Source organism: Molothrus aeneus, chromosome 6 (genome assembly GCF_037042795.1).
Source record: "Molothrus aeneus isolate 106 chromosome 6, BPBGC_Maene_1.0, whole genome shotgun sequence".
NCBI lineage: Eukaryota > Metazoa > Chordata > Aves > Passeriformes > Icteridae > Molothrus > Molothrus aeneus.
Genome location: NC_089651.1, coordinates 31,652,973 through 31,678,273, shown reverse-complemented (window position 1 = coordinate 31,678,273; position 25,301 = coordinate 31,652,973). Strand labels below are relative to the sequence as shown.

Sequence of the window (25,301 nt, the reverse complement as noted above, 5' to 3'; positions counted from 1 at the left end):
CCACTTCTGCATTTCAGCTCTTGGAACCTTCACAAAAAAAGCAAAAATGCAAACATTACCATGGAGGCCACAAGGGTCACTATGAACACCTCATGATACATTCTTCCCTAAATGAGGCCAGCTTGCTCTTTCGTAATGCAACGGGCAGCTTTATACCAAGTGCATTGCCATTCACTATTTCTTAAGCTTCAGTAAGATATTCATAACTGTGATAGATGCAACTATACAGGTACTTCTTTCTAAAATTTGCCATGAGATATTTTAAGAGATGCAAAACCAGGGTTTTATTATATTTACTGAAATTTTTAATATTTATTTATGAATAATTTATAGCTAGCTATAGCTAAGTTTTTATCAAATACCTATTAATATTTCTTACACTATATTATATGACATGCATTATGTAATACTATTATGTAATAGAAATACCTGAAGATACTAATATTCTCAGTTTGGAAATATATAAAAGATCTAGTGAGCTGGTGGAAGCCTAACAATCTGTCAAAGAAAAACATCCATGCACAGAGTACAGGGTTACAGGACAGCTAAGGACTTTCCTTCCATCTTCAAAAACACCCTTAAACTCCCACATAGCTAAAGATGAAGGGATATTTGGGAGGTTTGTTCTGAAGGCAACATGGGGACATTAGGGAAAAAGTATGCTTGAATGTATGCTTGAATTTTTACTAATTTGATCAATTTAACTTACAGGAAAAAAAAGCACGGCGCACCCTTGTGCAGCTATATATTGGATTAAATATTAAGCATTGTAGACAGAATTTTCTCTTTAAGTAAATTCCTTTCTTTCAGAAGTCAGGAGTCCATTTACATTATTTTGATTTATGTTGTTGTCATCTACTTAGTTGGTTGTTAGATACTCAAGATTTGGTTCTGCTGGACAAATACTATGAAGGTGTTGACAGCTACAACTTATCGATTGAGCAACTTCAATTTAGTTTCTTAATGTGCAAGATAATTTCTGACCTAAAACTAAAACAGATACACAAACAGTGGGCAGGATGTCACCACACTCAGTTTAGAAGGAAGTATGAAACAAGAACACGTGTTTTGGGAACTTCTTCTGAAAGACTCAGCTGACATCTAGTGGCAAGAGCAGGGAAAGCAAAACACTTAACAGCACAGAACAGAAATCGTTCCATGTCTTTAAACTACATTATTCAGAATTTTGTTAACATTAAGTGAAAAATTCAAGAAATCCTTTGAATGCAGCAATAGCATCACCCATTTTAGACATTACTTTCATGTGGATGATTCAGTTGAATTATATACATTAATTAACCCTTCAAGAGTTAAGTGTTACGCAGATTGTCATGCAAGAAGAGATGGTGCAGATTCATAAGTAATTGACTTGGTGTAATACATGTTATAATCTTTATAAGTATACACATGACAAAAACTGAATTCAAGTGATATCAGAAAAACGAACAAAGCTTCAAGTTTTGGTGATAACATAAAGATGGCAAAAGGAAATACAGTACAGTCATATGCCCTCCCTACCCAGTGATTGTTGTGCATCTTTCAAGACTGCTGCATTCACAGAAACTTCAGTCTCATAGATTCAGCACCAACCCCCAGAAACTAGTGGTACGGGTAAAGCCCTGGCTGCACTCTGGGTATTCTGTATAAAGTTTATAGGAAATTAACACAGTGATAACAAATATTGAAGAATTAAAAACAATCTGGAATTCCTGTTCACGTACTCAAGAAAAAAACCCTACAATAAGAAATAGAACAAAAGTACAGGGCACTTTCTAATGCTAAAGAATAAAAGTATCACTCACTTGTAAGCCAATATATACAGGTTTCAAGGAACAGAACCTAGATAATGTTGCTTACTTTCACTTTCAGAGGACAATTCAGTAATATTTTGAGAACTTTCCCATACATATAACTTCCATAATTTTAACATTTCTCTAGACCTTTTAAGAATAACAAAGACCAAGGATCTACTCCTAACCTTTTGCAGAGAAAGAATGATAATCAAACCTTCTTCATAAACACCTCATAATGAGTTTGGATCTGTTTGCAAAAGAGTTGCTTAAAAGAAATTCCTGTCTGTAGGTTCCTTCAGTGCATAGCATAAAATCAGATTTAACCCAAGAATTTCCCATAGTTCGGATACTTACCATCATATTTTTCTGTTATGCCATTAAAGAATAAAAGGCAACAAAGTATAACATTAAACCATGACACCATTTTATTGCCCCATTCTATGTTCCCCCTGAAATTTTATAACGTAAATTTCAATACGTTGCATTATACAATGTGATCTGCCTAATGACACAGTTAATGTATCAATGTACTGGATTATCAGAATTCCCATGCTAGCAAATCTGTTTATTTTCCATTCTATTTGCTTTAATGATGATGAAGGAAATACTGAATGTTTTGTAATTGATGACCACTAACGATTTGGCATAGGAACCTGTATTAGAACACAGTGCAGCTATACTTAAGAATATATCATAACTGGTGAGAAAAGGAAGATGCTGGTAATTTTACCTAGGGGTGACCACCAAATTCAGTTATACTGCCATTTAAATTCCTGTTTTTATGATAAAAACACTCTATTGTAATATTTCACTTTCCTTACCACAGCCAAGGGAAAGTGAGTTCTAATACTAAACTGTGTTATTTCTGATTTTGATAACTAGTTGGTCAAGTTTACACTTTAAAAGAGCAGACATCAATACAGAGTGCTCAATACTAAACTTCAGAAAGTCTCACACATGCTTATTTTCCTGTTAAAATTACAGAAAATTGCTTCTACAGAAGTATGTTTCACTGAGAAAGAGTAAGCAGTTAAACACCAGTGCCAATACTGCACTGCTATGTTAGGAGGAAGAATTTAACAGAACAACAATAAGGAGAATTACAAAGAGGAAACAAATAAAACTGCTTTCAGACATCATTTATGAGTGCAGGTATAGATTTTAACAAAATTAGTTTTAGCTGAGCTGGCAGTCAACTGAAAACAACTTCTAGAAAGAAAGAATTAAATTCTTAACATTTGATAGAAAGTGTATATTTGCAGCACTTAAATCTGTAAAATGCACTAGACAGGGAAATATATAATTACAAAATTATACCTTTAATGTTTCAATTTCTTCTTTGTGTTCCCTCTTTAAATGCAGAATGGCAGCTTGGTACTCTGTAGAAATAAAAAAAGTAGATTCCCTTAGAGTCAGAAAACAATGTGCCATCTTCAGCATAGAATATTTCATACAACACCACTGGGTCCAGAATGCAGGTGTAGGCTCTCAAATAAATGACCTTTTGTGGTGGTGATGGAAAAGAAAATCTGAACACAGTAATTAGCATTTTTTTCTAAGACCACATGACCAGATTTTCCATGGTGTTTCTGACAGAAGAGGATAAAGTAGAGGTCTTCCATGCTAAGAAGGGAAAATGGGGGAAAAAATATGACAGACTGAAATAACAAAAGGAAACTATAGTTTTGCCTTATTTTGCAAATAAATGTGGAACTGATAGGATATTATGGCATGCACATGCATGCATACACACACCCTCACCTGAATTCTAAAACAACATGCATCAAGTACAGTGATTTAAATGGACAAACATACAATCACTATACACAGTCAAACTGGATAAAATAGCAATCACAAATACAAATGAAGACCTTAGAAGGTACCAAACAGTGAGAAACAAAGAATTCTTTCTCTTAATTCTATCGTATGAAGAATAATCACAGAGTTTAAGTACAGAATACTGTGAATGACATACAGGATAGCTCTGCCATTTAGCAAGAATACAACAAAATCCAAAGGCTGAGAGTATGAAACTGAAAGCCAGAGAAATTTAAAGCAGCAGTGAAAAAAATGAGGAGGCCAGGCATTGATCATGCAGGTTTAGTGATGGCATAGATTTATGAAACCTCTAGGACCACTAATACTATGGTTCCCCTTAATCCATACCATGCCTGCATTTGGCAGATGAAGAAACAGAAACCCCTTCAAAACACCGGTGTAAGGCTTTAGGAGACCTTAAGAGAGTCTTTGGTAAGACACTGGCCCAGAAGCTACAGACCTCCTAAACAAGTGACTGGAGCTTGTTGCTAGATGACCAAAGTCCCACTTCCATCTGCTTTCAAATCAAAATTTATCCAAAAGCCTGTTTCCAGTTTTCTGGCTTGGCTTCTGCCTCCTCAACTAAATCCTAATTTAAACAAGGTTTGAAGATAGGCCAAAGAATTTAAATTTTATTGTCAATGGTCTCTAAGACTAAGGGTCTGCATGACCCATTCAACAGAAGAACTAACAAAATAGCATTACAGTATCAAAGTATGGACCAAAATACCAGATAAATAAAATATTTCAGTGCTTATCTGCTCTTTATTTTTTTTTCCTTTTTCTCTTCAGAGCACATGAAGGAAAGAGGAAAGAAAAGGTAACTTGATCATCACCATGAATTCCACATGACATGGAAGCTTTTAATGTAAAGCTTCCATGTCATGTATACGTGGATTTTTTCCATACACAGGTGAAGTTATAATCAAGCAGCTGAACTGATACATAAAATCAAAAGGAAAGGGGATCAATATTTTATACAGTGTAAAATAAAAACCTTGTGATTCCAGCTAGCTTTAGTATCTAGCTAAACTTCTCCTTGCCCTCTAGCAGGTCTCTACTTAAGAGCTTTCAGGCATAAGAGAATCGCCTGACTGCTCTGCTGGAATCACAACTGGTTAGGTCTACAAACTTTTAGATTTTCTGCTGTAAATTCCTTTGACTGGTTGATATTACCTATGGATACAGGCTCTGCATATCCATTCACCTAAACAGAATATAAAACAATTGCCTCAGGTCTCCAGAAAAAGTTGTGACCCTTCTGGCACCTCAGCTGCCTTAAGCACTCAGTGTGCAGGGCATGAACCTTATGAATGTCCTAACTTGAAGGTTAGCTCTTTAGTGTCACATGATAACTGAAGCAAATAACAGGCTTTGAAAATGCTCCTAACAATCAGTTCTTAGTTTAGCTAATAGTAGGATACAGATCTATCTTAACAAAAGATCTACTTTCTATGTAGAAATTGCCCAATGATTAAAATTCTTTGAGATTTGGGTAAGAGAGTCATAATTCACCTATGATAACACAGACCTGCACTAGGACCAGAAGCAGATATTTCACCATGTCTACCCATTCCCAACCCTTTGTTGCTTATTTTTTTATCTTGGCACAAATGTTTACGCAATTAAAGAATGATGGAAGAACCCCTATGAATGAAATCTAACATTGCACAGGAATTTAATTTTTTTAAACAAAAATTAAGTATATGTAATTGTTGGCATGTGTTTTTCATTGCTTCTAGCTGAAAGTTCTGAAACAAGTTCTAGAGATTGTTTTGTTCAAACTTTGTTCTAAAGCAGAAGACAGAGAATAGCAATTCTTTTACCATTTTGTTATTCCTTAAAAATATGCTTAGAAAGTACTAAGCTATGAGAATTAATAATAGAAACTATTTTCTTAAAACACTGCTATTGCATAAAAGCAAGTGCATCATACACTGATATACTGTAACAGATTTTATAGATTGTTTACAATGATATAAACTGACATTCAACAGCATAAGTTTCTAATTTTATTATTTTTAACTAGAAGAAACTATCTATTGGATAGAAGCTGACACCCAGCAAAGTACTTTAATTTTCAAGCAAATGTTTATTTTTCTGTACAAAATATTATAATGCAAATCACATCACAATTATATTGCCTTGCATAATATAAAGTAACTCATGACCATTCCTTTTCTATGTTTTGTGAGGTCACCTTAATTTAGTACACAGATAGTTAACATTTTAAGAAAACAACCTGTATACAAAGATGGCAATCAGAATCATTAAAACGTTGAAGAATTTGACTAGAAAAAATAATTTCATTAATGCAATTCTAAAAATCAGTTCCTTAACATACTGGAAACAGAATAATGAAGTTTAACTATGCAGTGGTGTTGGAATGCTGCTTAGGGTGGTAAAAATCAAAACAGCAAAGTAAACAATAACGACATTTTAACAGAAGGAACTATAGGAGAAACAAAATATAAGTCAGGCTTTATAAGCTACTTAATTCTTAAATTCCATTTAACTAAAAAAATTCATGTAGACTAGCATAAAATCCAGAAATACCAACGTATCACTGGATGATTTATCTAGGTTAAAAATTAACAATGCCAGAGTTGAAGAAATTTGATATGGCTCTGTAGCCAGCCTGATTCTCACATAACCACTGGAACTCATTTGGCCTTGTTAGCCAAGACACATGAACACCTGAGGGCAGGTCTCAGTGCTAGCCCAGACACAAGGCTGCAGCTGAACTGCACCTCCCACTTCCTGGTGCTGCCCTACCTTAGGGACCTTCCAGACTGACAGGGAGAAAAGCTTCTAATCACAAACCACAGAATGGCTGAGGCTGGAAGGGACCTCTGGTCTGCAACCCCACCTCTCCCAGAGCTGGCTGCCTAGGACCATGTCCAAATAGTTTTTAAATTCTTCCAGGAATCTTGACCCTCCTCATCCTCTCTGGGCACCCTGTGCTAGTTTCTCAGTCACCTTCACAGTGAGAAATAATTTCCTGATGTTTAGTCAGACCTTTCTGTGTTTCAATGTGTGCTCAGACTGATCCTGATATCATGCACCACCCAGCTATCTCATTTTTACACCCTACATTATAGGTCCAAGCTGATCCTCGTGTCACAAGGTGACTCTTTACCTAGTTTGTGCAATGTCAGGGGGGGTTGCATTTTCATAAAATCAAAGAATCATTAAGGTTGGAAAAGACCTCCAAGATCAAGTCCAACCTTTGAGCAAGTATCTCCATGACCATTAAACCGTATCAAGAAGTGACACATCTACTTATTTTTTGAATACTTCCAGGGGTGGTGACCTGTTTCAGTGCTTAACCACACTTTTCCTAATACCCAAACTGAACCTCCCCTGGTGCAACTTGAGGCCATTTCACCTTATCCTAGCACTAGTTAACTGGGAGAAGAAACCAACCCCTGGCTACTACCTTCTTGCAGGTAATGAGCAATAGGTCTCCCCTGAGCCTTCTTTTCCCCAGAACAAACAACCCCAGCTACACTGGCTGCTTCTCATAGGATTTACATTCCAGATCCTTCATCAGTTTTGCTGCCCTGGACATGCTCAAACACCTCAATGTCAATTTGCTGAAGCTTTAAATTCTTTTATTATGACACATAACAGAAGGCTGATTCTACAAATATCCTGTTGTACTTGCCTGGTCTCCAATGTGCCTGCAAGAAGACAGTGGCTGTAGAGCATAAATTTATCTTCCCCTTAAGCAGATATTACTCCTAAGGACTTTTGAGACAAATCAGATAAAAATCAGATTCAAGTGCTAAATGCACCAATCCTAAAAAATTACCACATGCAAATTAGGATTTTGTTACTGAGAAAATAATTTTAAAAGTCACTCATTTGCAAAGGGCAATCAAGCAAAAAAGTAAACAATCCCATTGCACAGATTCCACTCCAAACAGCTTGGAGTCTCAGTTTTTATTTACTACTTCTAATTTACTACTTTTTCCTTTGTTTTCAGAGCATGCCATCCCAAGAAAAATGTAATAGATCATGTAAGCTGTTGCCCACTTGGACATATTCTTGATTTTCTTTATTTTTGTAACCTGATGCTATCTGCAATCAATAATTATAACCCACTGAAGCTAAAGCAAACTTTCATAAAACTGATCATTTTTTCTAAGATAGTGAGATGAAGCAGAAACACATTAACAAGCCTTAAACAAATATTTGTTACATTTGCTGATAGCTAGCAACATAATATCATGTCATTGTAAAATGCTTCACTAAAACGTTTTTGAAGGTAATCTGAAAGTTGGCAAAGTACATAGGAAAATGTATAGAGACCTCAGTGATGACTAAAGATATATAGTGACATGAAAATGCAAAATTTCCTTTTTCTATGTTGTTGTTGGAAAAATAAATCAATTATTCATTGTAAAAAAAATAATCTATTTCCATTTACTTGCACTTTTGCCATAGCCAGCAGATAACATTCTGATGAGAGAATGCTAAATTTGCATTCAGGTCTTCCCTACTTCTACTAACTTTGCATCAGCTGCAAATTCTCAACTCTTACTTTTCCAGTTCAATTCTATTCTTTTATTACAGTTTTTTGTCTTACTTTTTTCCTAATGAGTAGCTTGCTAAATGGTTTTTGATAGTAACATATATATTTCATATTTCCTTGTTCAACTGAATGTTCTTATAAGGTGCTTGGGAAAAAATAAACCACAATTTTTGAAGTGATGAACTACATAATTATCATGATCCTGTTCTGCCAACCGTTGATACAGTCAATATTAGAAAGTATCATAACTTCCAGCCATGCTATATTTGGTTCTGCTTACGTGCAACTGCAGGAAGAAGTAAATCTAATTAGTATTTTATCTGATTTTTAAAAAATTACTTTAGCATTGAACATTGCAAAGACAGAACCAGTGCAAACAGGATAACCTTCCTTCCCTAACTGTCATGTTTGCTATCAGTCTGCTTCATGATTTTAAAGTATGTTGTCAATATGGATCATATAAAGATAACACGAACTAAAACAATACCAGTCCATCTGGAAAATACATTATTTTCTTCATCATTAGGTACTACAACATTTGAAATACTCCAGTTAAAGCCTGGAATTAACATCTACATAAGTAATGGGCTGCAAGAAGGAAATAAAATTGTGTTTTAACTAGCTACCAAGTGCAAGGAGGAAGTAACTCTGTGTCCTGTAATTTTATCAAACATAGTATGTGAACAGATAAATAACTTTTGTTGAAGCACAATGGAAAAACTGAAGCTGCAACCCCAAACAGTTCAAAATGGTTGAATAAGGAAGATAGACACGATGTGAACAAAGAGCTTAAAGTGCTGTACAGCATCAGACATGGAATTTGTTATAGAATCACAAACATCTACTGTGTGAAACAACAGAGTATCACGCTCTGTGAAACAGTGGACAAATGCCTATACCCTTATAGACATCAACATCTGCTAGAGTGAAAACTGTACAAATACACAAAGAACATTAGGGGTATGGTACATAGGTATGGCACCAGAAGTTTTATTCAGGTTCTCTTGAATAGCAATTTTTAAATTAAAAAGTACCTGGAACCCAGAAAGCTGACAGATACCAAAACTTACATATAGGGAAAAAAGTAGTCCAATACGGGAAAGCTGCCATTGATGGACAGCTTATCCTGATTAAGTTATACAAAAAGCACAATCTTTTCAATAGTTATTGTACTTCATGAGTTTTAAATTTAAACACAAAAACTTGAAACAAGGAACATACATTCAATATATTGGGCTAATTTTTAAAGCAGTGCATTTTCTAAAATCTTGGCCCTGAAAGCTAATCTTGCAAATAAAATGTGTAACACAGGACTGCTTGAATCTACCCTTAACAATCATAAAAGCCAAGTATCTAAACAAGTAGAATATTCTAGTATTCATAGGCTTTTGGTATCTGAATATGAACAAATGCAACAATATTTATTGCCCCAACTGCTCAGCTTTATTATTTTTCCTGACCTTTTAGGATAAACATGCTCTCCAGGCAACATACCTGTAATTTCTGTGAGCCCATTTGGGACCATGGTTTCTACAGGGAAAGCTGAGTTACAATACTGAAGTGCTTTTGCCCACTTGCCTGGTTTCCCAGCAGGCAGGAAATAACACAAGTGGCCTCCAACTTTAGGTACCTAAGAGTTTCTACAAAACTCTGCACCACCACCAGAGTCCTGTGAGGAAGAGCCCACTTTGAGTGAGATTTAGGAATGGCACTCCCCAGTTCAGTGCCCCCACCAAGACTCCCCCAAATGACACACTGCTCTCTTGTTCTTCCTTTCCCTCTCACTTCCCGCTGAAGCAGGATGGAGTTGAGATTTGGAGATGTCAAAAATGAAGATCACAGGTTGAGATATGAACAGTTTACTGGAAACAGCAATGAGATAAGAACAGGAATAGTAATGGTAACAATATTAATAACAAAAGTATACAAGACTGAGGGTGATTCACATGCAAAAATGCTCACCCTGGATCCTGAGACAATGAACAATGGAGCATGGCTTCCCCTCTCCTGCCATGCTTTTTTTGACTGGAAGCTGGAGTCCCTTTCTCCCACCCCCCCAACAATGATATAAGGTGGTATCAAATAACATTAGGGTCCTGGGTGAAACTAGGACATGAGGAAAATAGGAAATGCTTGCAATTGAATTGTGAGGGAGAAAGGTGTCTCAGACCAGACTGCTCAAAAGTCCATTTAATGGTAGTCTATACAGACAATAGAACTTCCCTAACCTAAGATCACTAATGGCATGTGCAGGGAAATTCTAACAAGTTCCAGTACAAGTTGCTTTAATTAATGCAAAATTGCCTTAACACCGTCTTATTTCCTACGAAGTATCCATGCAGCTGTGACAAACATGATTAGACTGTCATTATGAAACTTCAAAGGGAACAGGAGGGCTTCAAAGTACTTTGGATTTATTTCTTCTAATATGATATCTACTCACATCATCATCTAAATGGTGTTTCATGGTAGAATTAAGAAGTAGTTCTTCACTGACATAATGTAAGAGTTTATCCTGGTCATAAGGTTTGTTTTTAAATCTTATAAGATAATCACACTGAATCCTCACCAACATCTAGTATTCCTAACTCAATTACAAAAAAGGATCAAGAAAAAAAAGAAAAACAAAAACAAATCTTAATCCCAACAAAGTTTTAAATCAGTAGATTGCTATTTTGTAATTCTATGAAAAGCATGACAACAGGAAATTACCCAATGAATAAACATACAGAGAAAAATATAAATGCTTTGAAACATGCCTTATTCAGTATTGCCAGTTACTTCAGCAAACAACTGCAAAAGTGACTTGACCAGTTGAATGAGATATTGAGCTACGTGGGCTAGTGGGAAGTGTCCCTGGCCCTAACAGGGGAGTTGCAGCTAGAGGATCTTTAAGGTCCCTTCACACCCAATCATATTCTATGATTCTATAATTTGATAATTCAAAAGAGCTGCTTAAAAGGAGCTTCTGAGTCACGAGCATTTGTTCAAAATATTTTTCTTAAGCTTCACTTAAAATCCAGAAAAGGCCAATGCTCCGCATGTCCTGCTCTTGGTGGGTATAAAACTGAGTAAGAAAACAAAGACACAGCAGGGGTTATAAGTGAAATAAACTTCCAAATATCAGGTTAATATAGTTAATTCTTTTTCTTAAAGGACAATTAAACCTCCTTTTCCTTCAAAAGATAACCCTACTGATTCATTACTGGAAGGCAGCCCTGCCCATGGCAGGGGTGTTGGTACTAGATAATCTTTAAGATCTATTCCAATCCCTTAATATACTATGAATCTATGATTACTAAGGCCATTATCAGTTAGTATTTAATTAACTCTCACATGGTTGTCAATGGGATTTTACCGTATTTCTTTGTCAGCCTTACATGTGTTGTTGTTCTGAATAAGGGTCAGTGTATGTCCAAATAGTTTTCCGTAACTCTAATGTTAAGATCTATGAGCATGTCAATTTTCACTACTGTCTTTGCTCCAAAGACTTTAGAGAAAAAAAAAAAACAAACCACTACCAAATTACAACATGTCTAATGTGAGAACAAGAAGAAAGTAACCTAAATTCCACTCACTTTAGTGGGAGAGCAGCCATTGAAACTGAAGTTCCACAAGCTAGAATTCTGAAAACAGCTCCTGATGTCTTATAGAACTTCTGTAGTCTTAACAAGTTTTTAGTTCTTAACAGTGGTAGATATAGCAGACTCAGACTTTATCACTTCTGTTCCATCAAGGAAAGATAAATATGACCTTTATGGTAACAAGAGAGACCAAAGAGTAGACAGAGACAGACAACATTATACTGTTCCACCCACCTGGTGGTCCCTCCTTGTAAAGCTTTAGGTGAGCTAGAGACAAAAGCATAAGTAAGATTGTATTTAAGCTTCACTCAGAGAACTTGTACTTTACACCCATTAGCTTCATATTCTAGCAGGTAGTCTTGCACACCCTCTGCTTTTCATTTCATTACTAAAAATATATAACTGAGCTGGTGTTTGAAGCTCACCCTTATGTTATTTTGTCTTGCAAAAAATTATGAACTGCTAGTTTACTGCCAAATTTCTGAAGTGTTGCTAAACACTAGCTCAGCCTATCAAATAAAACCAAAATCAAATAGCAAGTACTTAAATAAATTTCTACCATGTAAAAATATCCCATGGGTGTTCCTTGGTTAACCATGGGTCACATGCAACACAATGAAAACAAAGCCACCTCTGTAGTAGCCCCCAGTACCAAAACCAGGGCACACAAACCGAATACACTTAGAAATATTTCTGTAAAGCTCTCAGCTTGATGTATTCACAGAATATCATATGATGATTTTATTCATTCCTCAAGACTTACAATTGGAAATAACAATCATGCTCACTCATCATCGTATTTTCATGTTGTGTCTTAAGGGAAGGAGACCAAAGCAGATCAGAAAGCTTAGACTTTTCTAAGAGATTAATTCCTTACAATCTGATTAGAAGACAGAAGTTAGGGGTGGGAACACTTTGAAGAATTCCTCATTCTGTTTTTCATTTCCAAAACATGCATTTAAAAAAGAAGATTTTAGACTGTGCAATAGCAGTGACTGATATTGCTGACATATGTGACAGACAAAATATGCCACCAGGTGGCAGATGGCAGAAATAAAATATAAAACAAAAAAATATTCTTCATGATTAGTAAAGTATGAGACATGCTTCACTGTTTTGCAAAGAAAATACACACTAAAGCATGTGTGCTTTTCCTAATGCAGAGAAAACTGATCATGAAATAAAATTTGGATGTTTTGGACAACCTACATAATCAAAATGTCTAATGTATGTTCAGTTTTATCATCACACAGAACTTTTCTGAACACAAAGCAACAACAATGTTTACAAATGTACTCAATATATGTTCATGAAAATCTTATAATACTGAGTGTGCTGCACTCTTCACTGACATTTCTAAAAGAAAAGATACAACCATTCACTGGTCAATCTGTTGACCTGAAAATTCAACCTACAACCCCAGAAATACTGGATAGGGTGGGTCACAATGTTTTAAAGGGAAATTTTCACTCTTCAAAACTGTTGCAAAAAGCAAATACACACATTCAAATATTATTCAGTATTATACTATTGTGTTCACAACTGTGCAATGCAAGAATTGCCTTTTCTTCTTTGGCAATAAAAGAACTAACCTACTTAAATAATTTTAAATAAAATCTTACATGAAAACCTTTCCCACAGAAATCTCCATAACTCACATTTCAAGTAGATGGGTTACTCCTCAAACTTTACACAGCAATTTAGGAAACTTCTCTGCCATAATCTCAAAACTTCATGTAGGAAGCAGAAGCTTTGAAGTTAAATGAACTATATAGCCGCTTGTGGTCAGTACACTCATTTTTGTAAAAAGCCATACATATTAAACTCGGTGTGTGGAAACATGCAAAATAATGTTAACACAATTTAAAGGTAATTAGAGAACAAAAGCTAGAAAACTTGAGTGCAATCTACCTTTCTTGAGATGTACCACACCCTGCAGTATAAAGAAAATCATTAACTTATAATTGCACTGATTCATTAAATTTCAGAATAGTGAAAGTTTCTCAATGCTTTCTCCCTGCGTGGTAACCCTTGGTCCCACTTTCAATACTCCCCTTTACTACAGCATATGTTTCCTCCTCTATTTCCCCATGTAGTTCTCATCTTTAACCACCGGATGTCAGAAGGGAACCTACTCACCACAGCTACACTTTTTAAATTACTTTTTATTTATTTTTACAGATGTATTGATGCGACCTTCCAGGCTCTCCCAGGCTACAGTCATAAAATAGCAGCAAATTTTCAGGCTTTTGTTCCAATAAAAATACACACAAGAAACTTTCACAATCTAAGTTGTTCTGTCTTGGACTGGTTTTTATAAAGCATAGCCGCATTTAAGCATCCTTTTATAACTAGGAAATTAAAATTTATTTATGCTCAAAGAAATTCACAAAATTACCTATTTTTTAGGGATAGAAGATCAGATAAAATAATACTTCATGTTGTTTGAAAACATGATTCTAATCCTCCTCCCCTGAACCCCATTCTATCTACTCCTACCCATCCTCTCTGCTTTAGTTACAGTAAAATTGAACTGTTTTACAGACCCATAATTCCTTCCATGTAAGGATGCCAAATCCACAGACTGGGAAATGAGCAGATATCCTTCACTTGAGCTTAATTTTTGTTTTGGTTTTGGGTTTTTTTGTTTCATTTTTAAGATAAGGAAGAACCCTCCAAACCTAAAATTTCAAAAATTCTCAGCACTGTAAAGATTCCCATACGGTGAAAATATGGCAGACATGAGAAAAGGAAACAAATGAAGAGGGACTTGTGGAAAATAAACAGCCCAAAACAAGCCAATAGTCCAGTATCCCAATACTGTCCAGATATTTAAATAATACAAACACAGAGTAAGCCTACCACAGGACATGAAGTATCTTAACAATAGCCACTGAATTCCCCAGGAATAATAGAACTGAATCCACAAAAAAACAGTGCTGGAAAAAACAGCATCCTCTTGATTGTCTGTGATGGAAAGGAAGAAAATAGTTACTCCTCTTTCTGATTGCAAAGCAGTATAAAGCACTATTCAAAAGCAGTCACCTGAGTAACTTATCTGCCTGACCATTGCTCAGCTGTGAGGGGTTACAGTTACAGCTCATTTACCTGATAGCAGAGATGAATAGTTTCGCTTGTCATTTCACCCTCCCAGAAAGGCAACACTAGAGGTACTGCTGCTGGGGACATTCAACACGAATTCTTTCTCAATAAACATCCTACTTCATTTTTACAAAACCAATCTATTACAGGATCACATTCACCAATGCAATATGGTAAACAAGTAACTCTTTTAACAGCACACATGAGGAACAGATTTATTACAGAGTATATGTCTGTGCCATAGCAGAGGGAGCAACCCTGGTAGGGCTGATATTGAATTTAACTGAAAAGAAATCCAAACATCAGTTCTAAATGCAGGTGCAAATTTTCAGATAGCATCACAACAAGCAAACAGTGAGACTGAAGAACAGGAAAGGGAATTCAGTAAAACTCAGAGGCATTTCTTTTACACAAAGGGCTTCATATATTTCAAAATAGAACCATGGAAATAAAATACAAAGTCATTCTTCTTGTGTACACAATGGCTCTTTCACTGTGTTTCAATTATATAACAAGAATCATCTCGTAAAACCCTGTGACTTTTGGGTCTTGGCAAAATTGGATTGCTCAGGGGCATAGTACAGTCTATATCTCAAAATGAAAACCACAGTAAAAGAAATAATTCACACAATTTGCCTTCATTATATGCAGGCAACAGATTAATCTTCTCACTAGGAAAATATTAAACTTAGAAATCAGCTTTCTACTCCAAGTAGACTAAAGCTGTTCTGTATGTGAATCTCAAGCGTGCTTGTATCCGTGGCTACACATGTATGTCTATCCAGACACGGCTCTGGATTCTGTAAAACCTGTCCTTGTTAGGCACCTGCAAAACATGCACCCAGACTCAAAAACAATAGGTCTCCTAAAATTACTACAGAGAGTATGCATAACAAAAATAAAGCAACAATTTTTATTGAAAAACCGGAGCATAACTCCTCTTCTGTCTCACCTTGAAAAAATATAATACTCAGTGTATGGGAAGGCATGGACATTTTATCCTATGGCCTTAGGTACGTTTACCATTCTGGAACTGTGTGCCTGGTCTGAGCTTTTTTTTTTAGATTTAAGTTTGAAAAGTCAATATTCTTTCCTATTCTGCATCTCTATCTGAGGCTAAGAGCCTATAAACAGAAAAGGAATTTAATTTGACTTGAAAAATAGGTCAGAATTCTTATCCTAATTTTACGGATGGATAAACTGTAACTTGGAAAGGTTCCCAAAACTTTCCTGAAGCCATTCCATAAAGTAGTAAAAAAAGACTGAAAATTGTACACAAACATCTTAACAACAAATATTCATCATCCACAAGTGCCTATCTTTTTGTTCCTGTCTCAAGAGACACAGTATGAATGACTGTCAGCCGAGGTGGGGAGAGAAAAGTAAAGGGTATTATTGTTGCTTGATTGTTTTGGAGCATGGTTTTTGTTAGAATTTTCGAAGTAAATCTTAGCCCAATACCTTCTGAATCCATCAAATCATAACTTTAGCTATCATAAGTAAGGGGAAAAAAATGTCATTGTTATTTTAAAATACCATATGGTTACCAAAATCTGGCTTGTAATAAAACTCTCAGCTTCTCAAGAACACACATGTGTATCTGTCTGATTATGAAACACTGAATTACATGCACCTGTCATGCTACACAATAATAATGCAGTAAAGTGTTGTAAAATAATTTACAAAAACTTTATGCACTCTGAGGTCACATCAAATTGATCAGTGAATCAATCACTAAAGCACTACCTTGAAACAATGCAAAATATCCTGTTTGCTATACTACTGCTTGATCTAATTCCCCACAGTAAAATTTATAACAGAATCCCAGAACACCACACTGAAATGAAATAAACCTAAATTACTATTTTTTTTTCTTTTACTTAGGATGAAACCAACTGTTGGTAGCCACTGTTACAACTTTCTTCAGGACACCTAACATCAAGCATTGTCTTTCTTTCAAAGACAAACTGTTCAAGGCCACAAAGGAAGCTTATGTTAAAGGAAGATAAGAAATCATGCTCTTATCTCTCATCCTTTTGTTCCAACCTTTATACCCCTCTTTCTCCAACATAAACTGGTTATTCCCTGCATTTGGGGCATATGGCCCTACATCATGGCCATACAGTGATTTTCTTGCTGGGAACTAAGAGTACAGGGGATCAAGGATTTGATTTATTTGAGACATAGCATTAATCCTCTGCCACTATTTTGTATTTCATTCACCATTTAGGTATTTTTTTGTCTAATAAGACCTTTATCAAGCACCTCATGATTTTCTAATTTACCTTGAAATTGTGCTTACATCCTCACAGACTGTTCTAGAAATTGTGGCACCATGGAGACAGAATTACCTCACTGCAGATTTAAAGATGATGAACAGACAGACTGTGAGAAAATTAGGTTTTTAAATGTTTTAAATTTTAATTTAAAATAAAACACTGAATGAAAAAATAAAAAAAACTCACTAAATTAATTGATTTTCTAAATGGCTTTTTAAACATTTTCTCCCACATCATATATACTTCTCTCTCTCATTACTTTTTACATTTCTGTTTTGCTAAGCAAAAGACTAAACTCTCTCTGTTGTATATAAGAGAACTAGTTTGATCCTGAAGACTAAAATGGTATTGTTAATAGGAATAACAGAATCTATATATCTAAACCACCTTAATGTGGAGACTGTTCTTCAAACATAAGTAGTTTCAGGAGCTGCAGAACCCGTGCCTGAACTCCTTTTCTGGAACATGTGTTTGCAAGTGCTGACCAAGTGGTACACAGTAGCTGAGATATTCATTATATGTGGATTCAATGTGATGCAATATCACAGATTAATTTCTTCAGTATAGACATGAATTTGTCTCCTCTATCTGGCTAGATATTTTCACCACACATAATGGCTGACTGATCTACCCTTCTGTCAGAGTTAATGCTTAAAAATGGGGGAAGTCTCTCCAAGAATTATGGAGGAAAAGCAAAAAAAAAAAACTTAAAATGAAGGCAGAGGAACAGACATTTAGGACCAAAAATATATGCACAGGAATGTCTTTGATGGAAATTATTTCCATGGAATAACTATAAACTAAAGTACCCTTTTTCTAGTCTCCCAGGACATAAATGTAGTACAGACTTTCTGGACTTCAGCTATTTTAGACACACTTCAAAGAAGTTCTAGTTTCTCTAGAGAACCATGCAAGCAGCTGGTGCTAATTACAGAGAGCCAGTTGACAACACAGCCACTTGCTCTATGGAAACACATGCATTAAAGAATTAGGAAAACATAAATTAAACCAAAATATTGCAACATCATCCATTCAATTCAAGGTTAACAACTCAAGATTTGGATACTGCAGGAGACAATATTATAACTGCACAAGCAGTTACCAAACGCATGAAAAAACCCTGGTGCTCAGTTTTATCCATAACTTCTTTCACTTCTAGTACTCCTAACAGACCAAGTCAGCCTCACACACGTGTTCCTTGTTATGTCCATTTGCTTTTCAGTTCCTTTCCCACACATCAAGCCAGACTATGAGCCTCAGGAGGGAGTTAGCCACTCCTCCAAGCTGCTGTGAGTCATTGTGATGTCTGCTGCATAGGCCAAATTAAGCCTGAATTTCTTGCTTCCACTAGGCAACAAGAACAATGAGGAAAAACATGACAAGGAGGTGAGAAAAGATCAAAAAGACAGGAATACTCTCCCTCAATATCCCTACCTTCCTACCATAGTTGTCATAGTGCATAGTGATGAACAAAGTAAAACAAAGACACAGTGTAGAATTGCAAAAAAGATTACTGTATTCCTACTTTCAAGTTTTCAGTCTTAAATCCTTTTTTTATCATGACAAATGAAAAAAACCAAACATGCTACCTCATAATATATGTATATATTTGTGTACCATGTTAGAAGTACAAAGATGAACGTTGACAAATTTATCTTTGGATAGGAACATATATTTTGTCTAAGCCTAAAATAAAGCTGTATTAAATGAATACTTACCTCATAATTCATTCTCTTATTATTGTTTTCATATACATTCCTATTGTTTTGGTAAATGAAACCCTTAAGTACAGAAATTAAAACACTAACAGAAATTATTGATTGAAAGTTAATAAAACAAACCACTTCAGCATTTTTATGATATGTATACAGGAATATCAGTAGAGGAAGACTGGAATCACAAACATCCCCGCCACACACAATTTTTGAACTCTGAGATCAAGAATTTTCATTTCATCGTAGTAGTCAGGACAAGACACTGAGGTAAGAAATAGGGTTTTTGGTTTAGATGATTCAATTTAAGTAATGCAGATGATTAAATTGCATTATAGCTTATTTTTAAGAAGCTCACTTCTTAAAAGAGAGTCAAGAAACTTCTAATGTATCCATGGCTGGAAGGGAATTTTGGATCCAAAGGGGCATGAGGGGAGATGCCAGCATACACATGCACTTTAAAGGTACCTACTACTATCAGAGAGAAGATGTGAATTTAGAAGTTTTGCTGTATTGCCACATTCATATTCATAAAAAACCCCACAAATCCCAGCAATAAGACCAGCATTGAATATGAACCCTATTGTATTGTATATTGTATCACCACAACTCATGAACAGCACCTTGCTCCACTTGTAGGGGACTCTATAATTTCATTTTTGTGCACAATGCTTTAGAACAGTGGCACAAGTCCTCAGATCAACCAATTAAGTGATCCATCATGTGCAACTTACAACTGCTTTCTGGGCATCCCTGAGTAGCTGAAAGAAACCAACCTGCCAATCTCTGCAGCACACCCAGAACTTCACTGCAGACTCAACATAGCCTTAACATGCAAACACAGTCTTTGCCTATTTCCTTTAAAAGCACTGCTTACATCTCATCCCAGCTGAATCACCAGCGGTTTGTTTTCATTCAAATCCCTCTGCCAGACGCTGGAGCAACTAATGAACTGCAGAATCTGGTCTTTAAAAATTTGACTTAGCAAACAAACCATCAACATGCTGATGACACTACCACCCAAAATATCACAGTAACAAGAGTAACAATTTACATGGGCTCTAAGCCAGTCTGCCTTTCCTATTCAAATTTCAAGAAAGCATGACCTAATTCCTCTACAAGTAGTAGAATCTGGAGCTTTTGTTAATTCAGTTTTCTTTCTTTATTTAAGCATATGTTTCATTACAGATTATTAGAGTCATTAGAAGGAAAAAATTTTATTTACTAAAATTAAATATGGCAAGCAGATAGCCTATAATAAAAATCTAAGAGTAACATCGACTTGCCAACAGCTGAATACCTGTCCTGGTCATCTAAGTAACAGACTCCCAAATTCAGACCAATCAGATGAACCATAAATTCAATTCTATCTATTTAATTTAATTCTATATATTAGAACCATGTTGTTTCTGTCAAGTCAAGTTTTCTCAATCTTCCAGGAACTTTTACACTTCCATTATTATTCCCACATTACAATGAAGAAAGATTAATGCAGAGAAAACTGAAAAAAAGAGGGAGAACAACTAAACAATAAGAAGTAGTAGACAGAACAAATAGGAGTACTGCTTCTCAAAAACGTCAGATGGATATCCCCTGGAATTAGAAAGAACCACACAGCATTACCCTGAACAATTTCTCACAGCAAAGTAGTATAAAAGTTTTTTTTTTTACTTGCACTTTCTAGGTAGTATTTTCTAAAATCTCCAGGTACCTGAAGAAGTGATGGCCTATGTTCTTTCACTTTAATATTTCAGAGTATTCCTCAGTTTATGGTTAATTTCTGAATATCAAGGACTTCCTGTTTTACATTCAAGAATATAAATTTGAACCAGAGTTCTGGTGGGTAAAATAATCACTTTCTCCCTTGTAAGAATGTTATGTAAATATCTAAATAACAAAAAAACCCAAGAAATATTTTTCTGTGAAAAGCTTATCTGATAATTAGCATTGCACTTTGGACATAACCATTCATACACTTGCATAGGACAACATATGTGGCTACTACAGAAGTGGCCCAGCTGGATATGAGCACTCCTTTGTTCATACACATGCTGCAATAATGGTGTTGTCTTCATTCTGGACAGTACCTGAAGAAAATCTGCAGCCAGACCAGAGTTCAGCAGGGGGCTGCCCCCTGCACCCAGGCATCAGAAAAGGCAGTCACTCAACTACTATCACCAGTCTGCCACTCATTTGAACAAAATACCACTGGAAATGGATAACCTAATTTACCAAGAAAACCCACTGCCTTCCTCATGAATTTATACAGGCAATTTTGTACAATATTCAGCCATTCACATTTAAAAATCAGATGCAGAATTAACAAATAGCAGTAAACCACACATACGAAACATAAGGTCTGTTTCTCCAGATAAGAAAATACTATGACTTATCACCATCTCTGTATAAAACAAGATTAAAAATGTCAGAACCTAATTTCTGCAAATGCTTCACCACTTTGTTTTACCTGCTTCTGTGTACTTCAATCCTACTTTTACTTCTTCATGATTTGCTTTTGGTGGCGGCCAGACAGTCTGGAGTCTCCCTGGAGTCTTGTCATCTTGCTCTGAGGGACTCAGGTCAGGCTGTTAAAATTACACAAGAAAAAATTAAAATCTGCAGTATCAATTGATTCCAAACAGCAACTGCCATGTTCAGCTCTACACATGTGCTCCAGAAAGATTATTTGTCTCATTCTACTGATTGAAACAGTGCTCAGTTGGTTGGAAGGGACACAAATAAATCAGTGTAGAAAATATTTTTGAAGAGGAAAGTAGCATAATGCATGTGACATGCAGTGATTGGTTGAAACTGTTCACATCACTGTGGAGAGCTGTCCATCCTGTTGTGAACCACAGAGATGGCCATGAATGCTAGGATTTTTTCCTATATCTTTCTTCCAGAGTTAAATATTCCATAGTGTGCTCCTCTTACAAGTAAACATTAGAGCAATTCACCTAAGACATCATTTGACAATATAATTTTCTGGAAGCAGAGCTAGTTTATGAAATTCCTGCCCCACCCCCTGCAGATTGCTCAGTCCACATACCAGGTAATACTGCCACATCAAAGTAATGCTGCAGCTGTTAATGGGACTGCACTGTCAACTGGAATGCTAAAATAACTCTTTAAAAGGGGAAGGGGTGGAGGGGGAATGACCCACTAAACAAGCACTCTTTTAGAGGGATTTTCTGGGTGGTTTTTTATATCTCCAATATTTCTGTAATCTGATTTTCAACATGTTACTACAAGTAATTGCATAGACACAACTGCAACAACAGTGCAACCCTGTAGGAAAATGGCCCCATAAATGGCCCACAGGAGCAAGGGCAAGGAAAGGCTAGACCCCTAGGCTCTGGCTTTGCCCTGGGAAAATACACATTTGCACTAGAGCGGACATTAAGCAGACATTTATAAAAGCCACTCCTGCTGACTGCTGTGCCTCCTCCCTCACTGTGTGTGATGACAGCTTCCCAAATAGGTTTGCTGAGAGCCACAGGAACGCTGATGCCAGCACAGCCACTGGTGTAAGCAGGAAGGAGCAAGCCAGGGATGGGAAGGGCACACTCAGACTGCACTTGCTGTACATTCCACAGCCAATGAATACCTGTTTTCTCCTCCCCACAGGTAATTTACTACAAACTGGTATTATCAGTTCACCCAAGTGTTGACCAGGATTTTTACATGTCTTTTTTAATATTACGTAAGAATAAAAATTTGAAAGAGAGTATAACTAACACAGAAAACTAACTTATGTAGCTTCAGGTTTAAGGTCCAATTCTGAAAATAGAATCCTTCAAGCAATTCCCCCTTCAGCCAACAAGAGTCTCCTAGGCTGATTACATCTCCCAAAGATGTGGCTGTAAGAACTTTGGGTTGGGGGAATGCCTACCCAAAGGTTACTCATTTAATTAAAGAGTTCAAATCATATTCAAAGCCATTTATGATTGTATGAAAACTGTGCATTGATTTTTTTTCATATAATAACTACATCTCCATATGCCTAAGAGCATTAACCTTGCAAACACTTATATTAATCAAAAACTTGAGTTGTCTAATTGAAATCACTAAGTTACACCCAGATAAGGTTAAATGCTTATCAATATTTGAAAAGCCAGATATGTGCATGTAAACAAGAAAAAAAACCTTCCTGTTCTATGTCTTGAGCTGAAAATCACCCATAACTTCTTGTAACAACTCTTATCATACAATTATTCCTACAGGTAAAATTAAATACTACCTATAAAAATAAAATACTCAGTGAAAGAAAACAGAGCAAGATTCAGAAACTATTAAATAATATTACAGTAAATATCTGCAGCATCAAAATGATTTAAAGCCATAATTAACATATGGAGAACTGTCATGTAGAGATCTTTTAATATCAGAAACTGATTGTTAAGTTCTCACTTCTAATTGAGAGGCTTTTACTGTTGCCATCAGATGTGGCCGAATTCTGCTTCAACTGTAGATGATCAAAAATTCTGACAAAATAGCCCCAAGATTTCCTTGGCTGGGAATCCAAAATTTGAGATTTCCAATAGAGAAGCAATTCTGAAATTTTGACCTCAAGTCCCCACCAATAATACTTAAACAAGAATATTTAATCCTTCTACTTCCAGATCTTAGGAAAAAAAAAGTAATTCAACCTACAGATTTGTCTGATGGTCCATCCCCAGGTTTTGATTTTGACCTTTCAAATACAGCTTTCAAGGACTCTTTTTCATGTCTCATTTTGCGTTTCAGGGCTTCCAGCTCTGAAGGATCTGCAGTTGTTTCTTTCTTGGGAGGTCGCGTGAATAAGGCTTTAAAGGCATCCAGTGCAGATTCAGCAGGGCTTGATTTTATCTCCTCAGAGGGAAATCGTGGTTCTCTTTTGCTGGAGGCTTTGTTCTCTTGAGCTTCATCACTGTCCTCGGTCTCCCCAGATCCCTCAGCAGAGTCCTCAGTTCTATCTTCATTCTTGGAGACGTCTATGTTTAACAAATGCGAGAGTTGTTCTAGAAAAGTGGGATTTGCTTTAGGTTCAGATGATTTTTTTTTAATGGTCAAACCTGATGCAATATTGGATTTCTTAACAGGCTGTCGTAATTTAAGCAGAGCTAAATCATTCTCCCTTGGTTTAATTTCTGTAACAGTTTCCCCATCTTCTGTGGTTAGTCCCTTTTTCCTGACACGTAGTCCACTGAAGAAAGCAGGCAGCTGGAAAGTCTTTTCAGCCAGTGCTGTTTTTTGGAGTGATATATTATCAACGGAAGGTCTTTGTTCTTCATCTGAAAGTTCTTGAGGACATTCTCCTGTAGCAAGCAAATGAGTGAATTGCTCATCCATTAACATTTTGTCTTTTCCATTGGAGTCATACTGTAGAATACCGTCCAGCTCTTTTGGGAGCTGGTTAGAGAATGGTGGGTGTAATTCAATGTCGTCTGTATCTACAGTGTCATCACTGTTGCTGTGCCCTTCTGATTCTGACTCTTCCTTATTTTGATTGCTGTTGTCCAAGGCCTCAGCAGACAAAGCAGCATTTTTTAGCCCATATTTGCTTGCATTGTTCTCATCGGTGTCTAGGTCCTTATTCTCCGTGTCCGATTCTGTGTCACTTGTTGTATGAACCAAAGTACCTTGTACAAGAATAACATCCTTGTCATCATTGTCAGATTCAGACAAAGAAGGCTGAACAAACCTCAAATGCTGAAGTAATTCATTTTGGTCAGCTAACTCCAGCTCCAGGCCTGCCTGCCTGCCAGACATTGGGTCAGCCTGGCCACTGGTACTATCCGTGCTGTGCTGATTTTCTGAGTCCTCATTACATCCATTATCATTCCTCTCATGCCAGGTGTTAGCGTGAGTATTTATATTGCTGTGCAAAGGTTGAAATGCTTTAAGCACTGTTTCTTCTGTAGGAGCTGTAGATTCAAGCTTAGTTGTAAGTCCAAACAGTGTTTTCACAGAAAAAGTAGTGAGTGGGTTAGGGTCGCTTTCTGCTGTGTTCTTCAGGTCTAAAAGCTGACTACAGTCAGGCATCCCATTATGTTCTTCCATGTTGCGTGAAGTAGAGAATAGGTTCGCTCGCAGCAGTGCTGCTGACTGCTGAGCCAACACTTACTGTGCGCATTCAGGCTGCCGGCGGGCCGGCTGCCGGCGCTGCAACAGGCGGCCCGGCCCGGCCCGGCCCGCGCAGGCCGCCGGCCTCCCGCGCTCCCGGCCGGGCCGCCCCGCCGCTCCTTCCGCCGTCGGGGCTCCCGCTCCGCCAAGGGAGCAGCACAACGACCCACCGTAAAAAAAACAGTTCTCGGCGGCGTCCGGAGCTTGTTCCCTCGCGCAAGAGGGGTTTGTCCCAGCACTAACCTCGGCTGGAGCCCGACGGATGGTCCCCCGGTGCTCCGCGCCCCCGGCAGCTACAGCAGCCGTCCCGCCGGGCCGAGCGCGCCGCGGCTGCTCCCTACTTCCTTGTCCCGGTGCGCCAGCGCTGGGTG

General features: G+C 36.8%; 1 protein-coding gene across 1 annotated transcript in view; it reads right to left on the bottom strand.

The window, feature by feature from the left end:
* Nucleotides 1–24,867, bottom strand: part of LOC136558342 (formin-like) — a 122,717-nt gene extending 97,850 nt beyond the window's left edge. Inside the window, exons 1-3 of the mRNA XM_066552721.1 lie at nt 23,479–24,867; nt 21,293–21,410; nt 3,111–3,172 (exon numbers count right to left, since the gene is read on the bottom strand). Of these exons, the coding sequence (XP_066408818.1) occupies nt 3,111–3,172; nt 21,293–21,410; nt 23,479–24,867 (1,569 nt within the window). The remainder of the gene's footprint in view (nt 1–3,110; nt 3,173–21,292; nt 21,411–23,478) is intronic.
* Between the last annotated feature and the right edge of the window lie 434 nt (nt 24,868–25,301).